The 20732-nt window shown below is 40.4% G+C and overlaps 1 protein-coding gene across 5 annotated transcripts in view, besides 1 other annotated feature; it reads left to right on the top strand.

Moving 5' to 3' along the window:
• The window catches only part of Cdk14 (cyclin-dependent kinase 14), a 576868-nt gene that overhangs the window by 359879 nt on the left and 196257 nt on the right, over positions 1 to 20732 (top strand). For all 5 annotated transcript variants that reach the window (NM_011074.3, XM_006503544.4, NM_001310448.1 and 2 more), the window contains one exon: positions 9447 to 9540. In NM_011074.3, coding sequence (NP_035204.2) covers positions 9447 to 9540 — 94 coding nt within the window. The remainder of the gene's footprint in view (positions 1 to 9446; positions 9541 to 20732) is intronic.
• Positions 10467 to 13134: an enhancer, noted in NCBI's record as "VISTA enhancer mm49". NCBI's record gives its function as "enhancer in: midbrain (mesencephalon)[3/5]" and the evidence as "EXISTENCE:transgenic organism evidence [ECO:0001131][PMID:17130149]".

Here is a 20732-nt window from a genome sequence, read left to right as displayed (position 1 = left end):
CTAGTGGCAGATCAGTGGGCCCTGAGGCACTGCACGTAGAATGCACAGGCCCTGTGGGTCAGGCTTACTCCTCCGCTTGGCATGTAAACACAGCTACATGAGACCAAAGTCTTCACTTCTTGTTTAAAGGTCTCCTATGACCACTTTTATCATGCTTGGAATCAAATATGATTGGTGATAGATATAACTATGTCCTCACCCTGCCTTTTCCTCCTGTGTTTTGGGACAGGGCCTCATTGTGTAGCCTGCTCTGGACTTGAACTCATGATCCTCCTGCATCATCTGTATAAGTGCTAGGAGTTGATATACAACCTGGCCAGGACTTTAATAAACATGCATTGCAGAATGCATATCAGTAGGTGATTTTGGCAACCTCGATCTTTTCCATCCAGTTTGGGACTTTGGTTATATAATCAAACGCAAGGGTCAAGAGAGAGGCAGGTATTCCGAGGAAGAATACAGCATAACCAGGTATGGTTATGGGCTCGAGGGAGAGTTAGCCATACTCTACCCTGCCTTTCTCTCCTGCTTCACTGTGAGATGATGCAGCCAAGGCGAGGATCCCTGTCATGAACCAGTGGCTGATGCTTGGACTTTTAACCTCCCTAGCTGGGAGCTAAATAAATCTTTTTGCTTCATATAGCTGATCTGCTTTGTGTATTCATGACAGTAACAACCGCAAAAAGGTGGTACAAGCTTCCAATCTCCATATTTAGTACAAGGAAAAGAAAACCTAAAATGTAATGTAAAAGCAGCGATTCCCCATTTATCAGCAGAGTCGGTGACAGACGGTATAGGCATAAAAGAAAAAATATAGGGTAGAAAAACATTTCCTGGACTTAGATCCCAGATTCTGTGCATCTACATATCAAATCCAGCTTTAACGGGCTGATTGTCCTGGCATGTATGTTATAAAGTAAAAGGCATTTCTCTCAAGAAATGAGATATTCGCCCCAATCTTCTAACAGAAGAAAAAATTCTTTGTGGTAATAGCTCATAGAGATGAATAATTCTTTCACCCTATTATACCAACCAACTCCCAAACCCTGCCTGCATATTGAGAAGAAATCCTTACAGGACGTGTTTTTGAAGCATGTCCCTATTCATATTGTCTCTGTGGTTCATCGCTTTACCCGTCTTTAATCAAGGGATGCTGATCAAGGACTGAAAGTGACAATAAGGAGTGATCCAGAAGCCTCCCAATGTGTGTGGTGACAGGATAATGACAGTGCAGTGGGTTACTGAGAAACCCTGGGTGTGAATATCAGGCTTTCTCACACAGAAAGTAATGCAGATGTTAATTAGCTAGATTTTTACTATTGCACACATCTATTTCAGAGCAACTTGTCAATACAATGTTCTGTGTGTGTGTGTGTGTGTGTGTGTGTGTGTGTGTGTGTGTACTGTGTACTGTGTATACTTTAATATGTCAATAAAAGTAAATAAATTGGAGAGGAAACAGAATGCTTCCATTTCTCAGAGGCCATATGAAACTTCATAGTAGGCAGGAGTTGGCCTGTGGTCCTTATGTTGTTCTGCACCTACCTCTCGCTGGGCATCTGGAGGAGCAGGTATTTTCCCTTCAGCGATTGCTGCTCGGACTGGGAAGGGCCAGGTGACTTAACAACTAGCTATTGTAATTGGTTCTACTCTGAAAGGTGTGTCTGTTGTTTGTTTGTTTGTTTGTTTGTTTATCTCATATGGGTGTTTTTGTCTGCATGTGTATCTATGAAGCCTATGCATATAGTGACTGTGGGGACCAGAAGAGGACATCTGATCCTCTAGAACTGGAGTTAGTAAACAGTTGTGAGCTGCTATGTGGGCGTTGAGAATTGAAATCTGGTATCCCTGGAACCCGGATACCCTGGAAAATCAGCCAGTGCTTTTAACCACTGAGCTGTCTTTTTAGCCCCTCTGTTATTGCTTAATCAGCACAAATTGGGTATCTGTGGGTACATCAGCTCTCAAGTTTCTTCCTCTGAGTATTAGAAGAAAAGGGTTGGTGGGTTCTTGCTGAGGAGTGAAACAAAATTTTCTTAGAAGTCAATATGATTTTTTGGCTGCTTTACCCTTTCTTCCACTTTTTCACACAGAGCCATATGAGGACTTGACTCTCTCAAGATTCCCTGCTTACTAGACTCTCTTTCCTCTGCCTGACATGCCCGATGCCTGTGTTGTTCCCATATCCCACAGTCCAAAAGGCTGAGACTCTCTAGCCCTTCTATCCTCCAGGTCTCTGAGTCTCCCCTAGCCTTCCACAACAAGTGTAGCATGTCCTCAGATACTGTTTGCCTTACCATGGAGACATGTAAGCTATACTAAAATTGCCGTGTTTGTACGCATGGAAATGTAACGTAGTTGTTTTTATTATTTGAATTTTAATTGTAGCCTTTCTCTTTAAATTTTTATTTTATGTTCCAGCCTTTGCCCTGACTCCTTGCCCCCTCTCCCATAGTTCCTCACATCACTCCTCCTCCCCCTAGCCTCCAAGAGGGTAGTCCCTGACACACAGAGGCCTCCCCCTTCCCTGGGGCCTCAGGTCTCTCAAAGATTAGGCACATCTCCCACTGAGGCCAGGCAGTCCTCTGCTATATATGTACCAGGGGCCTGGAACCAGCCCATGTATACTGCCTGGTTGGTTGCTCAGACTCTAGGAGCCCCCCAGGGGCCCAGTTAATTGAGACTGCTGGTCTTCCTATGGGGTTGCCCATCCTTTCAGTTTCTTCAATCCTTCCCCTAATTCCTCCGTAGGGGTCCCAGACCTCAGTCCAATGGTTGGCTGTAAGTATCTGCATCTGTCTCAGTCAGCTGCTGGTAGAGCCTCTCAGAGGGCAGCCATGCTAGGCTTCAGTCTCTTCTCTACTTTTGTCCCTTCAGTTCTTTTAGACAGGCACAATTCTGGGTCAGAAATTTTGACTGTGTGTTAGTAACCCGTCCCTCCACTTGAGGCCCTATTTATCTACTTGTGCTGGGCTCTTCGGGTTCCCTCTCCCTGATGTTGGGCATTTTGGCTAGGGTCACCCCCATTGGGTACTGAGAGTCTCTCACCTCCCCCGTCTCTTACTTTCTGGAGGGCCACTCCACCCCTCACCCCCTCAGGCTGCATATTTCCACTCATTCTGCTGGCCCTCTGGGTGTTTCTTCTGCCCCACCCCCTTTTCCCCTCCCATCTCCAGTCCTGGTCCCTCCCTCCCTCTGCATCCCATGATTATTTTCTTTCCCCTTCTAAGTGGGATTGAAGCATCCTTTTTTTGTGCCTTTCTGCTTGTGACTATCCTAGGTATTCTGTACATTTTAGTTAATTTCCACTTATCAGTGAATACATAACATACATGCCCTTTTGGGTCTGGGTTACCTCACTCAAGATGATATTTTCTAGTTCCATCCATCCATTTGCTTGCAAAATTCATGATATCCTCATTTTTAAAAGGTGAATAGCATTCCATTGTGTAAATGAACCACCTTTCTATAACCATTCTTTGATTGGGGGACATCTGGGTTGTTTCCAGCTTCAAACTATTACAAAAAAGTCTGCAATGAACATAGTGGAGCATGTGTCCTTGTGGTATGGTGGGGCATCTTTTGAGTATATGCCCAAGAGTGGTATAGCTAGGTGTTCAGGTAGAACTATTTTAAAAAGCTCAGGGCCAGATTGGTTTTAGTGCAAAATTCTACCAGACCTTCAAAGAAGACCTGTTACCAATACTCCTCAAACTATTCCACAGAATTGAAACAGAAGGAACACTACCTAATTCATTCTATGAAGCCAGAGTTACTCTGATCCCTAAATCACACAAAGACCCTACAAAGAAAGAGAACTTCAGGCAAATTTCACTTACAAATATTAATGCAAAAATATTCAATAAAATTCTAGCAAACTGAATCGAATAGCCCATCAAAACCATCATTCACCATGATCAAGTAGGCTTCATCACATGAATGTATAGATGGTTCAATATATGAAAATCCATCAACGTAATAAACTATATAAACCAACTCAAGGAAAAAAAATCACACGATCATCTCATTAGATGCTGGAAAAGCCTTTGACAAAATACAACGCCCTTTCATGTTAAAAGTCTTGAAAATATCAGGAATTCAGGCACCTACCTAAACATAAAAAAGCAATTTACTGCAAATCAACAGCCAATGTCAAATTAAATGGAGAGAAACTAGAAGCAATCCTAAAAGAAAAAAAAAAAAACAGGGACAAAACAAGGCTGCCCATTTTCTACCTATATATTTAATATAGTACTTGAAGTCCTAGATGAAGCAATTAGAGAACAAAAGGAGACCAAGGGGTTACAAATTGGAAAGGAGGAAGTCAAAATTTTGCTATTTGCAATGATATGATAGTATACATAAGCGACTGCCACAATTCTCCCAGAGAGTGCCTACAGCTGATAAACAACTTCAGCAAAGTGGCTGCATATAAAATTAACTCAAACAAATCAGTAGCCTTCCTTTATACAAATGATAAGCAGGCTGAGAAAGAAATTAGGGAAACAACACCTTTTATAATAGCCACAAATACTATAAAATATCTTGATGCAACTCTTACCAAGCAAGTGAAAGATGTACATTAGAAGAACTTCAAATCCCTGAAGAAAGAAATCGAAGAAGATCTCAGAAGATAGAAAGCTCTCCCATGCTCATGGATTGGCAGGATTACATATTGAAAACGGTCATTTTACCAAAAGCAATCTACAGAGTCAATGCAAACCCCATCAAAATTCCAACACAACTCATCACAGAAAGAGCAATTCTCAACTTCATCTGGAAAAACTAAAATTCCAGGATACCCAAAACAGTTATTAGCAATAAAAGCTCTGGGGGAATCACCATCCCTGACCTCAGGCTGTGCTACAAAGCAATAGTAATAAAGACCACAGGGTATTGGTACAGAGACAGAGGTGTCGATCAATGGAAGAGAATCGATGACCCAGAAATAAATCCATATATCTATGAACATTTTATCTTCAACAAAGAAGCCAAAACCATACAGTGGAAAAAAGAAAACATCTTCAATGAATGGTGGTGGTCTAATTGGCTGGCTGTATGTAGAATAATGAAAATAGATCCACCTTGCACAAAGCTCAAGTCCAAGAAACATACTTTTCTTAAAGTTGCCCATGACTTTCATATTTTATTTGACCTTACCTATAATGAGGAGTGAATATGACAAATAGGGAAAGTATAGCTCATCTGTTTATTCTCTTAATCCAGAAGGACATTACTGGGTCAGGTGGACCTCAGTGGTACAATACTTGCTGAGTGTGTGCAAGTCTCTAGGTTTGATCTCCAACATGAAATCAGATGTGAGAAGTAAAGAATGTCAGACTGGGGATAGAGCTCAGAGACAAACCATTTGCCTGATAGGTGCAGAAGCTTAGCTTTGAACCCAGCACTACCAAAAACAAGTAAACAAAAATTAAAGGAAGAGAAAAAGAAGGAAAATTGGCTTTAAAATATATTTTAAAATATTGTTAATTTGCTATATCTTACCCTACTAAACTGCAGAAAGAAATAGAGAGGGTTTTTGGTGTCAGATAATAATAAATGCTGCGGTTATTTTCCACATTTTTAGACTGGTTTTTAGCATCAAAAATCATGTAGTTTCCTTTGACTTTATTTAAATTCACTTTTATACTCTATTTTTATGGTTAACTTTGCGTTGTTTATCACAATAAACAGCTAAATTAAAGGCATCGAGGCCCGAAAGGACATCATTCTTTGCTTATTATGGCAAAGAATTGCCAATTTTGTTTGAATTGCTATGTTAAATTTTGGAAAGATTTTATTTTTAGTTGGCCATATGCATGTAAGTATTAGGGTAGGAATGTCTATATGCAGGAGTGCAGTGTCTGTGGGAGCCAGAGGCTTCAGGCCTTATTGAAGCTGTGCTGACAGGCAGCGTTGAGCCATAATTTGGGTGCAAGGACCAAACTCCGGCCCCCTTAATAGTATATACCTTAACTGTTGAGCCAAATCTCCAATCCCAGGCCATTTAAACTAGTGATGTCATTGGAATTCATTATTTTATTTTTTACCCCGGGGGGGAAAAATGATCCCTATACCAATGACCTAAGTTAGATTTCTAAAATTTGAGTTTCAAAATTTGAAAGCTGTGTGACTGCATCAAGATACCTTTCCAGTTGAGTAATCATAAAATCAGTACTTTGAATCTCACGAGGAATTTTAACCGAGCAGTATGTGGCAACCCTGTGTTCTTTCTTTGTAGTGTGTTTGTATATTCATGTGGTGTATGCATGTGTGTATGCAAGTACACAGGCTGGTGTGCCTTCACATGGAGACTGGAGGAAGATATCAGGTGACCTGTTGAATCGTCTTTGTCTTACCCCCTTCAAATGGTCACATGACCTGGAGCTAGGCTGGTGACCAGCAAGCCCCAGCGATCCTCCTCTCTTGTCCATCTCAGCCACCACAGTGTTAGGATTACAGGTGGGCATCACCACACCCAAGTTTGTATGTGTGCATGCTGGGAATTTGAACTCAGGTCTTCATGCATGTAAACACCATGAGCCATGTTTCCAGGATTGCCCATGTTTTCTTAAAGAAGAATTTAGACTCAGTAGATAGTCATTATATACATTCAAATTCTCAGGGGCCGGGGGAAGCCACAAAGGAGACACTGCCCCATGTACAACATCACTTCTTAAGTGTAGTGCATAAGTAGATAGATTTGCTCTCAGCAAACCACTCAGTGCTGTCAACTTACTCTGTCTGCTGAAGGAGCGGGAACTAATGGGGGGAGGGGAGACAGATCAGTGCCTTCATGTGAATGAAAGGACTTTTTTGCTGCTTGGCAATTCCAGCAAAAAAAAATTCTGTATTAATAATACTGATATGTGTGTAGCTCTACTCTTTATTTTTTGTGCATGATAATTTCTATATGGTCGTTAAGTATAATTCTTTCAGCTTCATTAGTGTACTCTTAATTTTTGAGAAAGATGATGTCATGAAACATCCATTAGAAATGAATGGCCCAACCTCTCAGCCAGCCAAGCATTTAAAATCTGCAGTGCTAACTACATCATTTTGTTCCAACTGAACAGAACTATAGTGTAGGTTTGTCCTCTAAGTATCATATTCTGGAAGTTATGTAAACTAGGAAAAGTAGATGTAAAAAAAACATGCTGTAGGTAGTCCTGACCGTGTATCTGATACCTCCCCACCCCTCCGGCAAGCTCAGCTCTGCACACGTAGGATGTGGTCGGCTTCAGTCGGAGTTGCAGGGTATGGGAGCAAGATGAAAGGCAGAAGGCAGACAGCAGAGAGTTTATTTTTATGTACAAACAGGAAGGTGTGGGTATTCCAAATCCACAATGTTTAATGTGAGCTTAAATAAGAAGACAGTGGAAACACAGGTCAATAACCTTGGAAAGAATTCTTGGCAGAAAAATTTAGAAAACCACCATACTAGCATTTTAACTAGATGTAGTCAGACATCTGAGTTCCATCTGTCTAGAATGATATGAAACTAATTCTCATTCTCCGAGTGAAATTGTGTTTATGATGTAATGTGGGATTTGTGCAGTCACTTTGGCACATAAACCCTTATGTGTGCATTTAACTAGAAGTTATGTGGCATGCATTATGGGAAAAACATTCCCACTAATGTATGACTTTAATTCAAAACAGTCTTGATCACAACTGCGATAACAACTGGAGCAGCTGTACAGAAGTAGGTCACTTGCCTTTTACCCCATGGCATTCTGACATAAGTTAAGGATACAATGGTTTGCTTGCCCTAGATTGAAATCAGTGCAGCATTTGAAGAGATGCTGTACTAACTAGTTTTGTGTCAACTTGACACAGCTGGAGTTATCACAGAAAAAGGAGCTTCAGTTGAGGAAATGCCTCCATGAGATCCAACTGTAAGGCATTTTCTCAATTAGTGATCAAGGGTGAAAGGCCACTTGTGGGTGGGACCATCTCTGGGCTGGTAGTCTTGGGTTCTATAAGAGAGCAGGCTGAGCAAGCCAGGGGAAGCAAGCCAGTAAGGAACATCCCTCCATGGTCTCTGCATCAACTCCTGCTCCCTGACCTGCTTGAGTTCCAGTCCTGACTTCCTTGGTGATGAACAGCAGTATGGAAGTGTAAGCCGAATAAACCCTTTCCTCCCCAACTTGCTTCTTGGTCATGATGTTTGTGCAGGAATAGAAACCCTGACTAAGACAGATGCCTTGTATTGTCAGTCAGGAAGCCTAAACATGTTGAAGATAGAAACATTAAAAATGATAGAGAATGGTTCTAAAGTAGAGAGATAAAAAATAAATTACCAAGCTGTCTGTACATCCTGTCTCCTGCAGGCAGGAACCAGATGGGGTCAGAGGTCTTCATGTGCAAGAATGAAAGGTTTTTACTACTTCTTTGCCATTGGTACTTCTTTTCCTTGGTTTATTTCAGGTTCCTGCCATGTAGTTCCAAATGACTTGTTCTCACAAAGCTCAACACAAGTATTTAACTAGAAGTTTGCCTGTACCATGGATAGAGACTGTGATTGACTAGCAGTTTGCCTGTACCATGTGATTGACCAGCTGTTTGCCTGTACCATGGATAGAGCCTGTGATTGACCAGCTGTTTGCCTGTACCATGGATAGAGACTGTGATTGACCAGCTGTTTGCCTGTACTGTGGATAGAGACTGTGATTGACCAGCTGTTTGCCTGTACTGTGGATAGAGACTGTGATTGATCAGCTGTTTGCCTGTATGGTGGATAGGGACTGTGAGCATGGCAGTTCAGGGAGGTGGCAAGTTTGAGTTCATTGGATGATAGCTGCATTGAGAAAGGGCATTCTACCAAGCTCATGAGGAGAAGACTATCATGTCCTCTCCAGGATTAGAGGTTGGGTTGGATTTAGAGCAAGAGCAAGCACATGAGAAGGTGAGCATTTCTGTTTGGCGTGGGATGAGTCTAACTCAGCAACCCTGGGCATAGCTGCCCTTGACCATCTCAGCAGCTCATGTCTGCACAGAATCTTCGGGGTTTGTGGTTTTTAAAGTTTCCCAGAGGATGCTGGTTTAGAGCACATTCAGAACCACTGGCCGCTGAGAGTGCAGCTATTGCGAGTCTGTGAAACGTACCTGGGAAGGGTGTTGGGACAGAACCCCACCCCAGAGGCTTCCCTGTGCCCAGCCAAGGACCTTCTCACCTGCAACACGAGGAAACTCCTGAGACCTGCTGCTGCTTCATTCGTTTCCATTGTTTTCAGGACCAGTGTGGCTGAGCTTGTTTAGGGTCCTCCCAGGTCAACAGAAACAGTCAGGCACAGAGTGTGGGTCTAGGTGTATCTCACAGCTTTGATTGATCATCAAGAGTTATTTATTCATTGCCTCTTCCCTGGGGCCAGGACATCCTAATCTCTGATTTGGTTTTCTAAGCAGAATTATAGCAGCTTTGATAATGATTCTTCTCTGTTCAGGGGAGTTGGCTGTATCTTCGTTGAGATGATCCAAGGAGTTGCTGCGTTTCCAGGAATGAAAGACATTCAGGATCAACTTGAACGGATATTTCTGGTAAGTTCTGCACAAAGTGCTTCTCAGAAAAACTTGTTTCTAATTAGTTACTTGGTGACTTAATGAACTGCTGGAAATATTTTAAAATATGTTTGTCCATTTTCACATTGATTTCTAGCTTTTTTTTGGCTTTATGAAGCAGGGAATTCATTGACTAGTGTCCTTTTAAAATTCTCATGTGTGAAGAATAAAATGGTAAAATAGTAAGAATGAGTGAGACTCGGACATCTCATAGAATGATGGGCTGTCCGTGAACATGCAGGAGTAGTAACTCCATCTTTCAAGAAGATGTGAGTCACCTACATACCACCCTCCACATGAGTTCTGTGGGCTTGGATTTCTGTCTTCAGTAGCATTGAATATGGAAAATGGCAGGTGAGGAGGGCATGGTGACCTTCCAGAGGAGACAACTAGGCAAAACTTGCCTCAACCAGGTCCTTAAGATGGCTCTCCTCTCTGAGAAGTCATATGGTGGCATGTTCTCCAGAGGTAATCTGAGGAAAATGTGCCTCACTTCGGTCATCTTCTTCCTCCAACTATAAGTCTATCCTAACTATGACATACGTACTACATGGATCCAAAATGCAAGATATTTTACAGGACCACTGACTCATACTATTCAAAACTTGCTGGTGTCATCAAAAGCAAGGACATCTGAAAGACTACTGCAATCCAGAGGGGAAGCCAGGAGGATGTGGCAACTCAGAGTCATGTGGCCTCATGGGTGGACCCTTGGAGCATTGAAACCTAATGGAGAAAAATTAGTGAGGTCCCCATGAAATGTGGAATTTAGCCAATGTCCGTGTACCAATGTGTTGTGTCCGTGTACCAATGTACCATGTAACAATGTAGTTGTGGCAAATGTTCTGGGTAAAGAGTTAACATGTGAAGCTGAGGCAAGGGTATAAGGAACCCTCACTGATATTTTCACCACCTTCAGTTGCTCATGCAGCAACTGCTTTAACCATTGAGCTATTTCTCCATGAGCCCTTCTACATATTCTGTAAGTATTTGAAAACAATTGAAGAGATTTTAATGAGGTATCATCTATGTATTGTCTATATCATGCTAAATTATATCTAAATTTTTAGCCTTCAGATTTGCTTAATACCCAAGTATAATCACTATATTACTCAGTTACAGTCAGAGACTAATTTCTTAAATTTCTAATTAGCCTTTAATGCTGAACCCTATGAAACAAGAATTATATAGTATTTTAAAGTTTTTAAATTTGATTTATGCTAAAAGAATTACTTTCTTGTATGTAAAATAATAAGTAAGGTTAAAGGTGTGTGACCTTTAACCTTAGGCAGAAGCAGAAGGCAGAAACAGAAGGATCAGGATTTCAAGGCCAACTTTCACAGTATAGCAAATTCAAGTTTTTTATCTCAAAAAATAAATAAATAAAATAAATTAATAGATGAGAAAACTTTTCAAAAAAAGATTAGTTTTTTTCATGTATATTATTTCAGAATGAGTTCAAAGTAAACCCAAATAATTATATGAGTAGGAGTCACATGATGTAGCAATAGAACTAAGAAAGTGAGCTTCCCATCAGCATTTCTTACTAGAAATGTTTGTATAATACAGGTAATTTATATCACAGGGCATTTTTTGTATTTCTCTATGGAGATTTAGCTCCCATTTCTTAATTTTATGGCAATGTTTTTCAAATTTTATTCAGAGGCCTTTGAACCATAGTGAGTCTTTTAATAAGCCAGAGAACTAAATCACTACAAATTTCCCATGGGATCATTGATGTACCTGACCAGGATTTTCTCTTCCTAGAGCACAGAGATCTGTGAATGCAGATAACCACCATGACTGCAGGGACGGCATTGTTTCATTTCGCACAGACACTTGATATACAAAACGCTCTTTAAGATAAAATGTCCTGTGATAGTTAGAAGCAGAAGATTATCTTTTCTGGAAGATGACTGATTTAGAATTAATTGACAGTATTTTTTGCCCTGAAGAATTAGGAAAAAAAAAATCAAAAGAAATAGTCTTGGAATTTTGGACATCAAATGTCATTAATCTTAAATATTTTATATTCTCATCTGGATTGTTGACATTTGCAAATGTAGCTATACAGTATGTTAAGAAGTCCCCTTTTAGGATTTGTTGATCATTGGATAAGGACACTGGACAAACTCAATAAGGTGGAATCAATGGGGGATAAACCTCTTTCCTCAGTGACCTTTTATATCTGGCCTAAATAGGAATGGCTATTAAATGGGGATTAAGTCTCCTTCAACAGGCATCTGCTAGAGACTGCCAGCACCTCTTTTCTAAAATGGCAGTTGTATATCTGGCCTCTGGTAAAGCCTTGTCAAGGAGACAATCAACTTTGAAAGTCGTGAAATATCGGATTATTTGGTTTGTTTTGTGTCTTAATATCAGGATTAAGCCCATTCACTTGCCTGTTAACCGTATGTTTAAAGGTGGTTAATAACCTTGGAGCACAAAATTAATATCTTGTAACTGAAGATAGTCATTATAATTACTTCCCACATACTGAGTCTTTATTAAAAATGTACAAGGCAGCAAAGATCAGTCTGTGAAAGTCTTTCTGTCTTCCTTCCTTTGTGTATCCTCCCTCTTTTGTGGGAGAGAGCAGGTCACATTTTTAACAAATCCAATTAATTCATTTTCAGCGCACCACAGCCATGTTGGCATGTACAGCAAACCGACATCCCTTCTACCTGCAATTTCCCATTAAATCATTTTTCTTGAATTCATGATGTTCATATGCGAGACACGAAGAATGGTGGTAGGATTTGTACAGGACCTATTCAAAGCATGTGGAGTTGCACGTGCATATTTACCAAGTCCTTAATGAGCAGCTCTGCTGGCATCGGGGAGGAACACTTTGTTTTCAGTCCTTCGCATTGCCTGTCCTGAGAGATAACCCTATGTGTTCTGTTCACCTCCATTAGCTGTAAAACATGAGCAGCAGATAGGTTCATTTAGGTGAGTGACAAAATTCACAACTAATAAGAAGGATTTGTATTCTGAACACATTATTCTGGCTTGAAGATAAGAAGCCCCCATGGTAGAACCCTCGGAATATCTGTCTCTCACTTCAAAGCAGCTGAGCAAATGGTAAAGGGTACGTGCACAGCTGTCAGAATCCTCGGCAGATGCTTCTGGGTTTCTGTGGCTCATGGCCAGAGTACAGTAGTGGTGACGAGGGGGAGCGGGGCGGGGCGGGGCACATGGTTCTGGTTTACATGGTTCTGTTCTTTTTCTCCCAGAGTCTTTGAACGTCCATAAACCTGACTGTCTCACATATCTCTGCCTGCTAGGTCTCCTAGCCCACCGTGGAATTTCATCTGCTAGTTGTTAACCTATTTTATATTATGTGACATTGGTTAAAATATTCACCTTCATCGGCGTATGTGTCAGTCAGGATTTAAATGTGTGTGTGTCTGTGTGTATATGTGTATGTGTGTGTGTCTGTGTGTAAGATAGTTTTAAAAGAAAATCTCATTTAGCTTTAAAGCTTCAAGATGCTTCCTTAAGCGCCCTTGTTTCTATTTGAATGGACTGTAGAGAAACAGTCCTTTTGGACTTGTGGCTGTTTCCATGGTTGTGAGGATGGAGAGCTAATGCTCTGACTACATAATGGGCTAGGGAAGCCATATGGAATGTGCAGGAAAGCTGATAGTGTGTTTTCAGCCAGTGGCCGTAGCAGCTATGGAGTCATGGAGGAATGTTGGTGACGGAGATTTGTACCAGCATTGCCGTGATTCTGTTTAACTGAGCTCATTCCATTGGGCTGTTTCAGCTCTTTCCTTCTAGTCCTAAGTACAGTGTGGTATAAGAGAATCCTGTGCATGGTGAAGTCTGTGGAAAATATGACCATGGCTCTCAGGACAGTGAAGCATAAGAACCTCTAGGAATGTAGTTCCTGGTGCTTGCTGGGATTGGCAGATGGAAGACTCATCAATCATACTGAATCTTATATTAATTAAAGTGTTGAAAGAGGCTTCCTTGAGTTAGCTGCTTTCTTTATTTGAGTGGTGCTTTCTAAATCTGCAAAAATGGGGATGAACTAAATGGCTTGAGTTCTTTCATGTAATTGTTACATTTTTATTGAATTTTATTTATTTGTGTGTGTTCAGGCACATGCATCCTACGGTATACATGTGGAGGTCAGAAGGCTACTTTGTGGTGTCACCTCTTTCTGCCATAAATGATCATCAGGCTTGCAATTAAGTGCATTCATCTCTTGTTGACCAAAAATTTAATTCTAAAAATGTATGGTATTGCAAGATTAGGCCTCAGGCAAGTGGATGCTTAAAGAAGATATTTCTAGGGTGGGGCATGTGGAGAAACTCAGGAGATGATGTCTTAGCTCTGGAGTAGGGACAGCAGAGTGGACACAGTGTGTGTGTGCACAGGACTCTTCACAACTGTTGATGAGTAAAATCTTCTTCCCACAAGGGAAGACAATAAATAAGAAAATAAGGAGATGCTATACTTCAGCTGTTGCTATGGGAGACACTGGCTTCCTTACCATGTTCAGATTTATCTATGGAGGTGGTACTTATGGACTGGAGGTTGGTACTAGTAGGCAGAAGTATAAAGATACTAGGGATGCAAGCATTTCAGGCAGAAAGTGTAGCTCACAACAACAGTACTATAATGAAATTTCTCAAGACCCAATCTGTTAAACTAAGGGCAGTCTTCATAATCAAAGAGAGTGGTGACACGCTCACTGCTTTGGGCTTCTTTTTATGAAGCATGTTCTCAGTTGGGAAGTGTTTGCTTTGTGTGAACTACACGGTATATAATATATTTGATATATAGGTTATCATATTAATAGTACATATCAATACTAAGGTGAATCAACAAAGAGAATTTGCACAGCACCTGGGTGAATGTCTTAAGCTGGGATTATGTGACAGTCGGAGATAGGGGCTCTGAGTCAGCTCACCATGACAGCTGGCATGGGTTGAAGAAAGTGAGAAATGTTTCTATTTGGAAAAGCAGATGTTGGCTCAGAGGAGACAGAAGAATGCCCAGAGTACAGAGAGCCTGAGCTCACTGATTTTGAGTGAGCTAGAGAACTAGAGCCTGAAGCATTTGTTCTCTGCCTTGTGTAATCCAATGAGGTTAAGGAGGCTGTTGAGAAGAGGCCATGTTTGGAACTTCTGAGCAAATACTTCTAGGAGGCTAGATTAGTAAAGCCAGGTTACAGTTACATTATGTGAGCGTGCCACGAAATACTGGAAGACAGTGAGCATAGCCATACCCATCTGAGAGATGGGTCCAGAAGAAAGGGCTGGTGTTACCCTGAGAGCTTTAAAGTCAATGCTTACATGTTTTTACATCATAAATATTTTCCCTTTTATTAAAAATGCATCTTTTCTCATAAAATATATCCTAGTTATGGTTTCCTCTCCCTCTCTTCCTCCCAGTTCCAACACAGTTCCCCTCCCATCCTGATCGACCTCCTTTCTATCTCTCACTGGAAAACAATCAGGATTCTAAGAATAATTAAAATAAAAAGATAAATAAAGACTAATACATTAGAATAGCACAACACAAGCAACCAAAAGGAAAAGAGCCTAAGAGAAAGCACAAGAAAGAGACCCATTTGTTTGCACACTCAGGAATACTACAAAAACACTAAATGGAGAAATTGTGTGTGTGTGTGTGTGTGTGTGTGTGTGTGTGTGTGTGTGTGTGTATTAAAAATAAAAAAGGAGAAAAGTCATGACATGACATGAGATAAGGAACCTTCAAAGATGCCACTGAGTGGGTTTTCTGCTGGCCGTCTCCAGCTGGGCATGCAGCTGCCCTTAAGTGTAGTTGATTTCCCCAGTGAGACTCCCTTGGAGGAAACTAAATTTTTGTTTGCATGTGGTTTAGTTGGAAATTGCTCCTGGGTCATGGATGGGAGCCTCTACCACTTCTCCTTTCAGCTCTAGGACCCCATCTGGTGCAGGCCTGTGCATACCCTGTGCATGCTGCCTGGGTCTCTGAAAGTTCTTACGTACAGAGATTTTGCTGATTTTAAGGGTTATGCATGGTGTCCTCCACCCTCTGGCTTTTTACACTTTTCTTGCCTCCTCTCCCATTGGGTTCCATGAGCCCTTTCATGGAGGCATTCCTTGGAGACATCCTGTTAAGGGCTGAGTGCCCCAAGCTCTCTCACTCTGTGCATGTCTGGCAATGGGTCTCTGTACTTGTTTCGGTCTGCCATAGGAGGAAGCTTCCCTGACGATGACTGATCAAGGGACTAATCTGCTTCACTGGCTGGAGTGCCATCATAAATATTTTTAAATGATGTAGTTTAGAGTATTTGTAAATGATGCTGAAGATTGAGGTAGGCATAGATTGAAGTATTGCAAAAAGCCAGAGAGAATGGGGAAAGTACATGGTGCCTTTAAAAAGACGGGGAGAGACTTAAATAATACTGTAGAGGATAATGAAGAAATTCAGAAGTATGAGCTCAGTTTCTTATAAATGAAAGGGAGGAGTGCTTCCAGCGAGCCGTGTGAATGAGGGAGATACTGACAGGGTATATAGTACTCTCTCAGCACAGAAACAGAAAGAGACAATAATTGTTACCTATGAAGTGACCAGGAGAGGAGATGAATGCTGACCACCTGTTGAGATCCTTGGTTGATTTGAGACTTTGTTATAGAAACAGAATGATTTTATTACCTGTTTCTAAGTTAATAGCTTGTTAATTAATATTGTTATTTTATTATCAATTAAGTAATCAATTGTTTTATTAATTAATAATTGATATGGATTTTTTTGTTTAAATGAATGTTTCCATTTTATATTACATAGAAAATAATACATAGTAAACATATTAATGTACAATCATAAGTATGTTACCATTTTGTCAATACATGGATGTATGTTGGTATATAGCTACTTTTCTATTCCAATTGTGTCTCATCCTGCAACCAACCCAAAACTGTGCTTTTAATCAATACCAAAAATTTTACAGATTAGTCTTTCCTAATTCAACTAACTCAATTAGGGCTTTCCTGCGACGTTCTAGAGTTTGATGAGAAACTGTGGCTAGTGCTGGTTGCAACAAGTAGACTGGCCAAATACTCGGTTTCCTTCTGTAGAGTCCTGGCTGCCTCCAAGGGGACCCTCCCACTTGACTGACTTAGACGTCCTAACAACACAATGGTTGGTCTCTAACAGCAGGTATCCCAAAGAAGCAGAAGATACTCAGTCTTTTTAAACTCAACCCTGGAAGTCACATAGTCACCATCTCTCTCTTGGGCCAAGCAGTCATATATCTCTCCCAAAGTCCAGAGGGGACATGGTCTGCAATTTTAGGAAAGGCATGTGTCAAAATAATGGGACCATTGTTTAAAATTGCTACACTGGCTATCTCAATTTTCATTAAATCCTGTCAGGCTGGTAGACAACATTTTAGGGAGCTATCTTCTGTCAGCCATCGATTCAAACGCCTGCTTTTATTTCCATTGAGCCAAGGCTCATTGTAGCCTCACAATGGCGTCACCTGTGATGAATGTGGAAGTGTGAATTGTCACCTTATTGCTTTCAGACCATAGGGCACTCCATTACTCGCCATCCTTTCTCCCATTTGCACTGGCGAGCTCACGGACGTGCCAGACTGAAAACCTGCTCAGATTCTGCCATAGCACACATATCTGAGGGGGGGTGACACTTTGTAAAATCTTGGGATGTACAGGAACTATAGTATAACTCAAATTCTACCTCTCAGGGCCTTTTTTCCTTCATTTGTAAATATATTTCCACTGGTAAGGGAAACAAATCACTGTTCCTAAGAACACAAATCTTTGTTCCTAAGAACTTTTTTTCTTATACAGGCATCTTCTGAGATGGCTCCCCTTCAACTCCAACCGCTGGGTTGGATCTAGTGTCTTGTTTCTAGTAGAATATGCAGATATGTATAGCACTTGTCAGACTAAGTTATACAGATTGTTATTTCTGAGGCTGGAGGGATGGCTCAGCAGTTTGACGCCCTTTCAGCTCTTTCAGAGGACCAGGGTTCTGTTCTTATCATCCACATGATGGCTCACAACCACTGACTCCAATTCCAGGAAGCCCTCTCCTGACCTCCACTTGCACGAGACATGCAAGTAGTGTACATACATGTAGGTAAAATATTCATACACATAAGATTAAACAAATATTAAAACTTGATATTTAAAAATTGTCACTTTTCTTTAATGTTCTTCTGTGCGCAGTATTATATACAGGAGGTAATAAAGATTGCCAATCAGCCTGCTCCAGCCCCATACTTATTATCTCTTGCAATACTTGATTAATAATGTGTTTCCTACCTTGATTTTGTTACTTCCCTTCCCTTCTTCTCCCGAAGAGTTTACCCTTCAGAGTGATTCTGTCTTGGCTATTAATCTTTTCCTGAAGAAAAGGGACCTTCCATCTTCTCCTGCCCAAGCCTCTGCAAGGAAACCGATCTTCCTCAAACTTACCCTCACTTGATCTCTCAAGTCACATTATTCGATAGTTTGATAAAAGTAGGTGACTGTTTGATTAAAATGTATCTTATAAAATAATCTACCTGAGTCATTGGAGCATGTCCCTTAGAGAATAATTTCTATCAAGTTAACAGGCGACGTGACCTTGGAGGTGACTCATCCTCCATCGCTCTTGTCTTCCGACAGTGGTGGCCATGCATCTTCTAGACTGTGCGCATGCTTTGGCAATTTGTAGTCTTCCCAGAGTCTGTCTGTAAGGTCAGTTGTACTAGAAACGTGTTAAGTATAACGCATAAATGTGCCAGGATTTTTTTTCCCTTAGCATAGTAAGTAATCTAAACAAAGGTTTTCTATAGATGTTTTAATAACTGCATGTATACATGCAGTGTGTCATCTTCTCCAGGAAAAGGCCAAATATCAGGATTAGCACACTTTATCATTCATGATTGTCAGTTCCTGTGACCAGGCAAAACTGGCCAAGGGACTGTATTAGTTACTTACCTGTTGCTATGATAAAAATGGGATGACCAAAAGAAAGAGTTTATTTTGCCTTATGGTTCTGAAGGGAGTGTCCATAATATCCAGGAAGGAGTGGATACCTGGCTAGCAGATGATATTTCACCCACACAAAATGATCAGAGGGGGCAGGATGGGGAGATGGAAACGATGGTGGGGGTGAGTTTATAAACCCTAAAGGCCCTTCCCCAGCGGCATACTTCTTCCAGCAAGGGTCCACCTCCTAAAGATTTTATAACCGTCCCAAACAGTGACACCAACTGGAGTCAAGTATTTAAACATAGGAACCCATTGGTGAAGGCGCATTTCTCATTCACACCACCACAGGGACACGTCCTGTGCTATCCAGCCTTTATGCTTAACAGCTACATATTTGTCTAAACACAATTCATCATTCTAAATATTAGCCATGGCCCCTGTCCTGTACTGACATTATCTGAATCCCCAGCTGGAGGCTTCCTCTCCTTCACCTGTAGTTCCTGTATAACCTGTCAGCTACTTCCCTTCACTTCCTGCTTCACACTATTACTGTTGCTACTTTTATTCATTTATTAGGGTACTTTGTTTATTGCAAGCATTGGTATGCACCTTACACTATGTACATAGTAACTCTTAGATTTATGTAGTGGCCAGTGGAATTTCTTAAATTGATTTTCACTCTTTTTAATTAATTAATTAATTAATTTATTTATTTATTTATTTATTGTGATACTTCATGACCTCATTATATAAGCTCAAAATGTGTAGACCATTCTTGTCTCATACTCATGGCAAACATCTTGCCTACTCTCTTGAGTAATGAAATTATAGATTTGAGCCATGATGATCAGCTAGCTGTCTTTGCTCTTCTTTGAAATGCATATTTTGAAAAATGATGTAGAGTGCATTTAGGAAGTACATAAAAATTTAAATATAGTTTCTTTCTTTCCACTTTTTTAAAAATTAGATGTGAGTTGCTGTTTTCCTCATTTTTTCCATTTGTAGCTCCCAGTTCTGCTAACATCTCATCAGAGATAACATTTAACATCCAGATACAGAGTTCAGTAGAACAAATTACTATCAACTTAGTCTAAGAAAAATTCCGTATGAAAGTGTTTCATGTTTCCAGGTGGAAAGCAAACAGCTGCAAGGTGTTGATGAACCCCTTTTGGAGCAGGAATATTAGGTCTCTGTCTTGAGTCTCTTCACACTCATGACAAATGAAAGGGTGCTCACCGGTCATGAAGACTAGTGATGTGTGCACATTTCAACTTGTGCACGTCTAGCATTTGGGTCAACTGATTTATCACTTGGGACTTTGATATGCTCAGAAGTAACAATTTCTATACTTTTAATGACGTTTGCAAAGTTTTCATTCGATATTCTTTTGAAAAACTTTCTTTTGAATAGAGTACTACTCTGAGGTAATTAAGAAGCTAAAATTATGACTATGTATTATTTACAAATTTTCTTCTTTATAGTGATACTCCATTCTAGAGATAAATAATCAAGAACTATCCATTTCATAATGCTGGTCTTCCTGTTATACCACAGTGCTGAATTAGATACAAAATGATGAATGTATTTAGGGAAATTACAACCACCTTCTTAGCATGTAGAAGTGAATGTAAGATAATGTTTGATCTTTCGAAGTGGGTAAGTTCAGTTTTTGCAATAAATTTAAAAATAATATTTATGGGGGCTCTATATATCTTCCACTCAGTTTTCCTGTGGTCTTAAAACTATATATACTCAAAGCGAAAAGGATGGTATCCATAAAAATTGCAGAAAATACTGTTAACATAGTTCATTATCTTTTGAGCTGATGGTCTCTTCTTTCATTAAATGAGATATGACATGGACAGGAGTAGACACTTTGATAGTGAAAATATTTTTGCCTGCCACTAACAGCTATGGTAAGGGTGTGGGATCTAAAGGACCCATAAACCCCAATCTCTAAATTGAAAGAACCAAGAATGTAGCTATGAGTGCAAATTGAGGCATCCAAAGATGTGTTCAGGGTAGATGGGATGGCTCTAACCCCAACCCAGTGATGTGTGTTCAATCCTCTTGACCCACATGATAGAAGAAACAATGGACTCCCACCACATCCTGCTTGGAAAGTTCATGTTCCCTCTTTGGAATACACTAAATAAATAAATTTAGTAATAATTAATAACAGTAATAAATAGGAATAGTAATAATACAACTCTGTTCTCTGTGCTC

The sequence above is a fragment of the Mus musculus genome, chromosome 5 (assembly GCF_000001635.26).
Source record: "Mus musculus strain C57BL/6J chromosome 5, GRCm38.p6 C57BL/6J".
Taxonomy (NCBI): Eukaryota; Metazoa; Chordata; class Mammalia; order Rodentia; family Muridae; genus Mus; species Mus musculus.
Note: the sequence above shows the minus strand (reverse complement) of the source record. Positions and strands in the feature narration are given on the sequence as shown.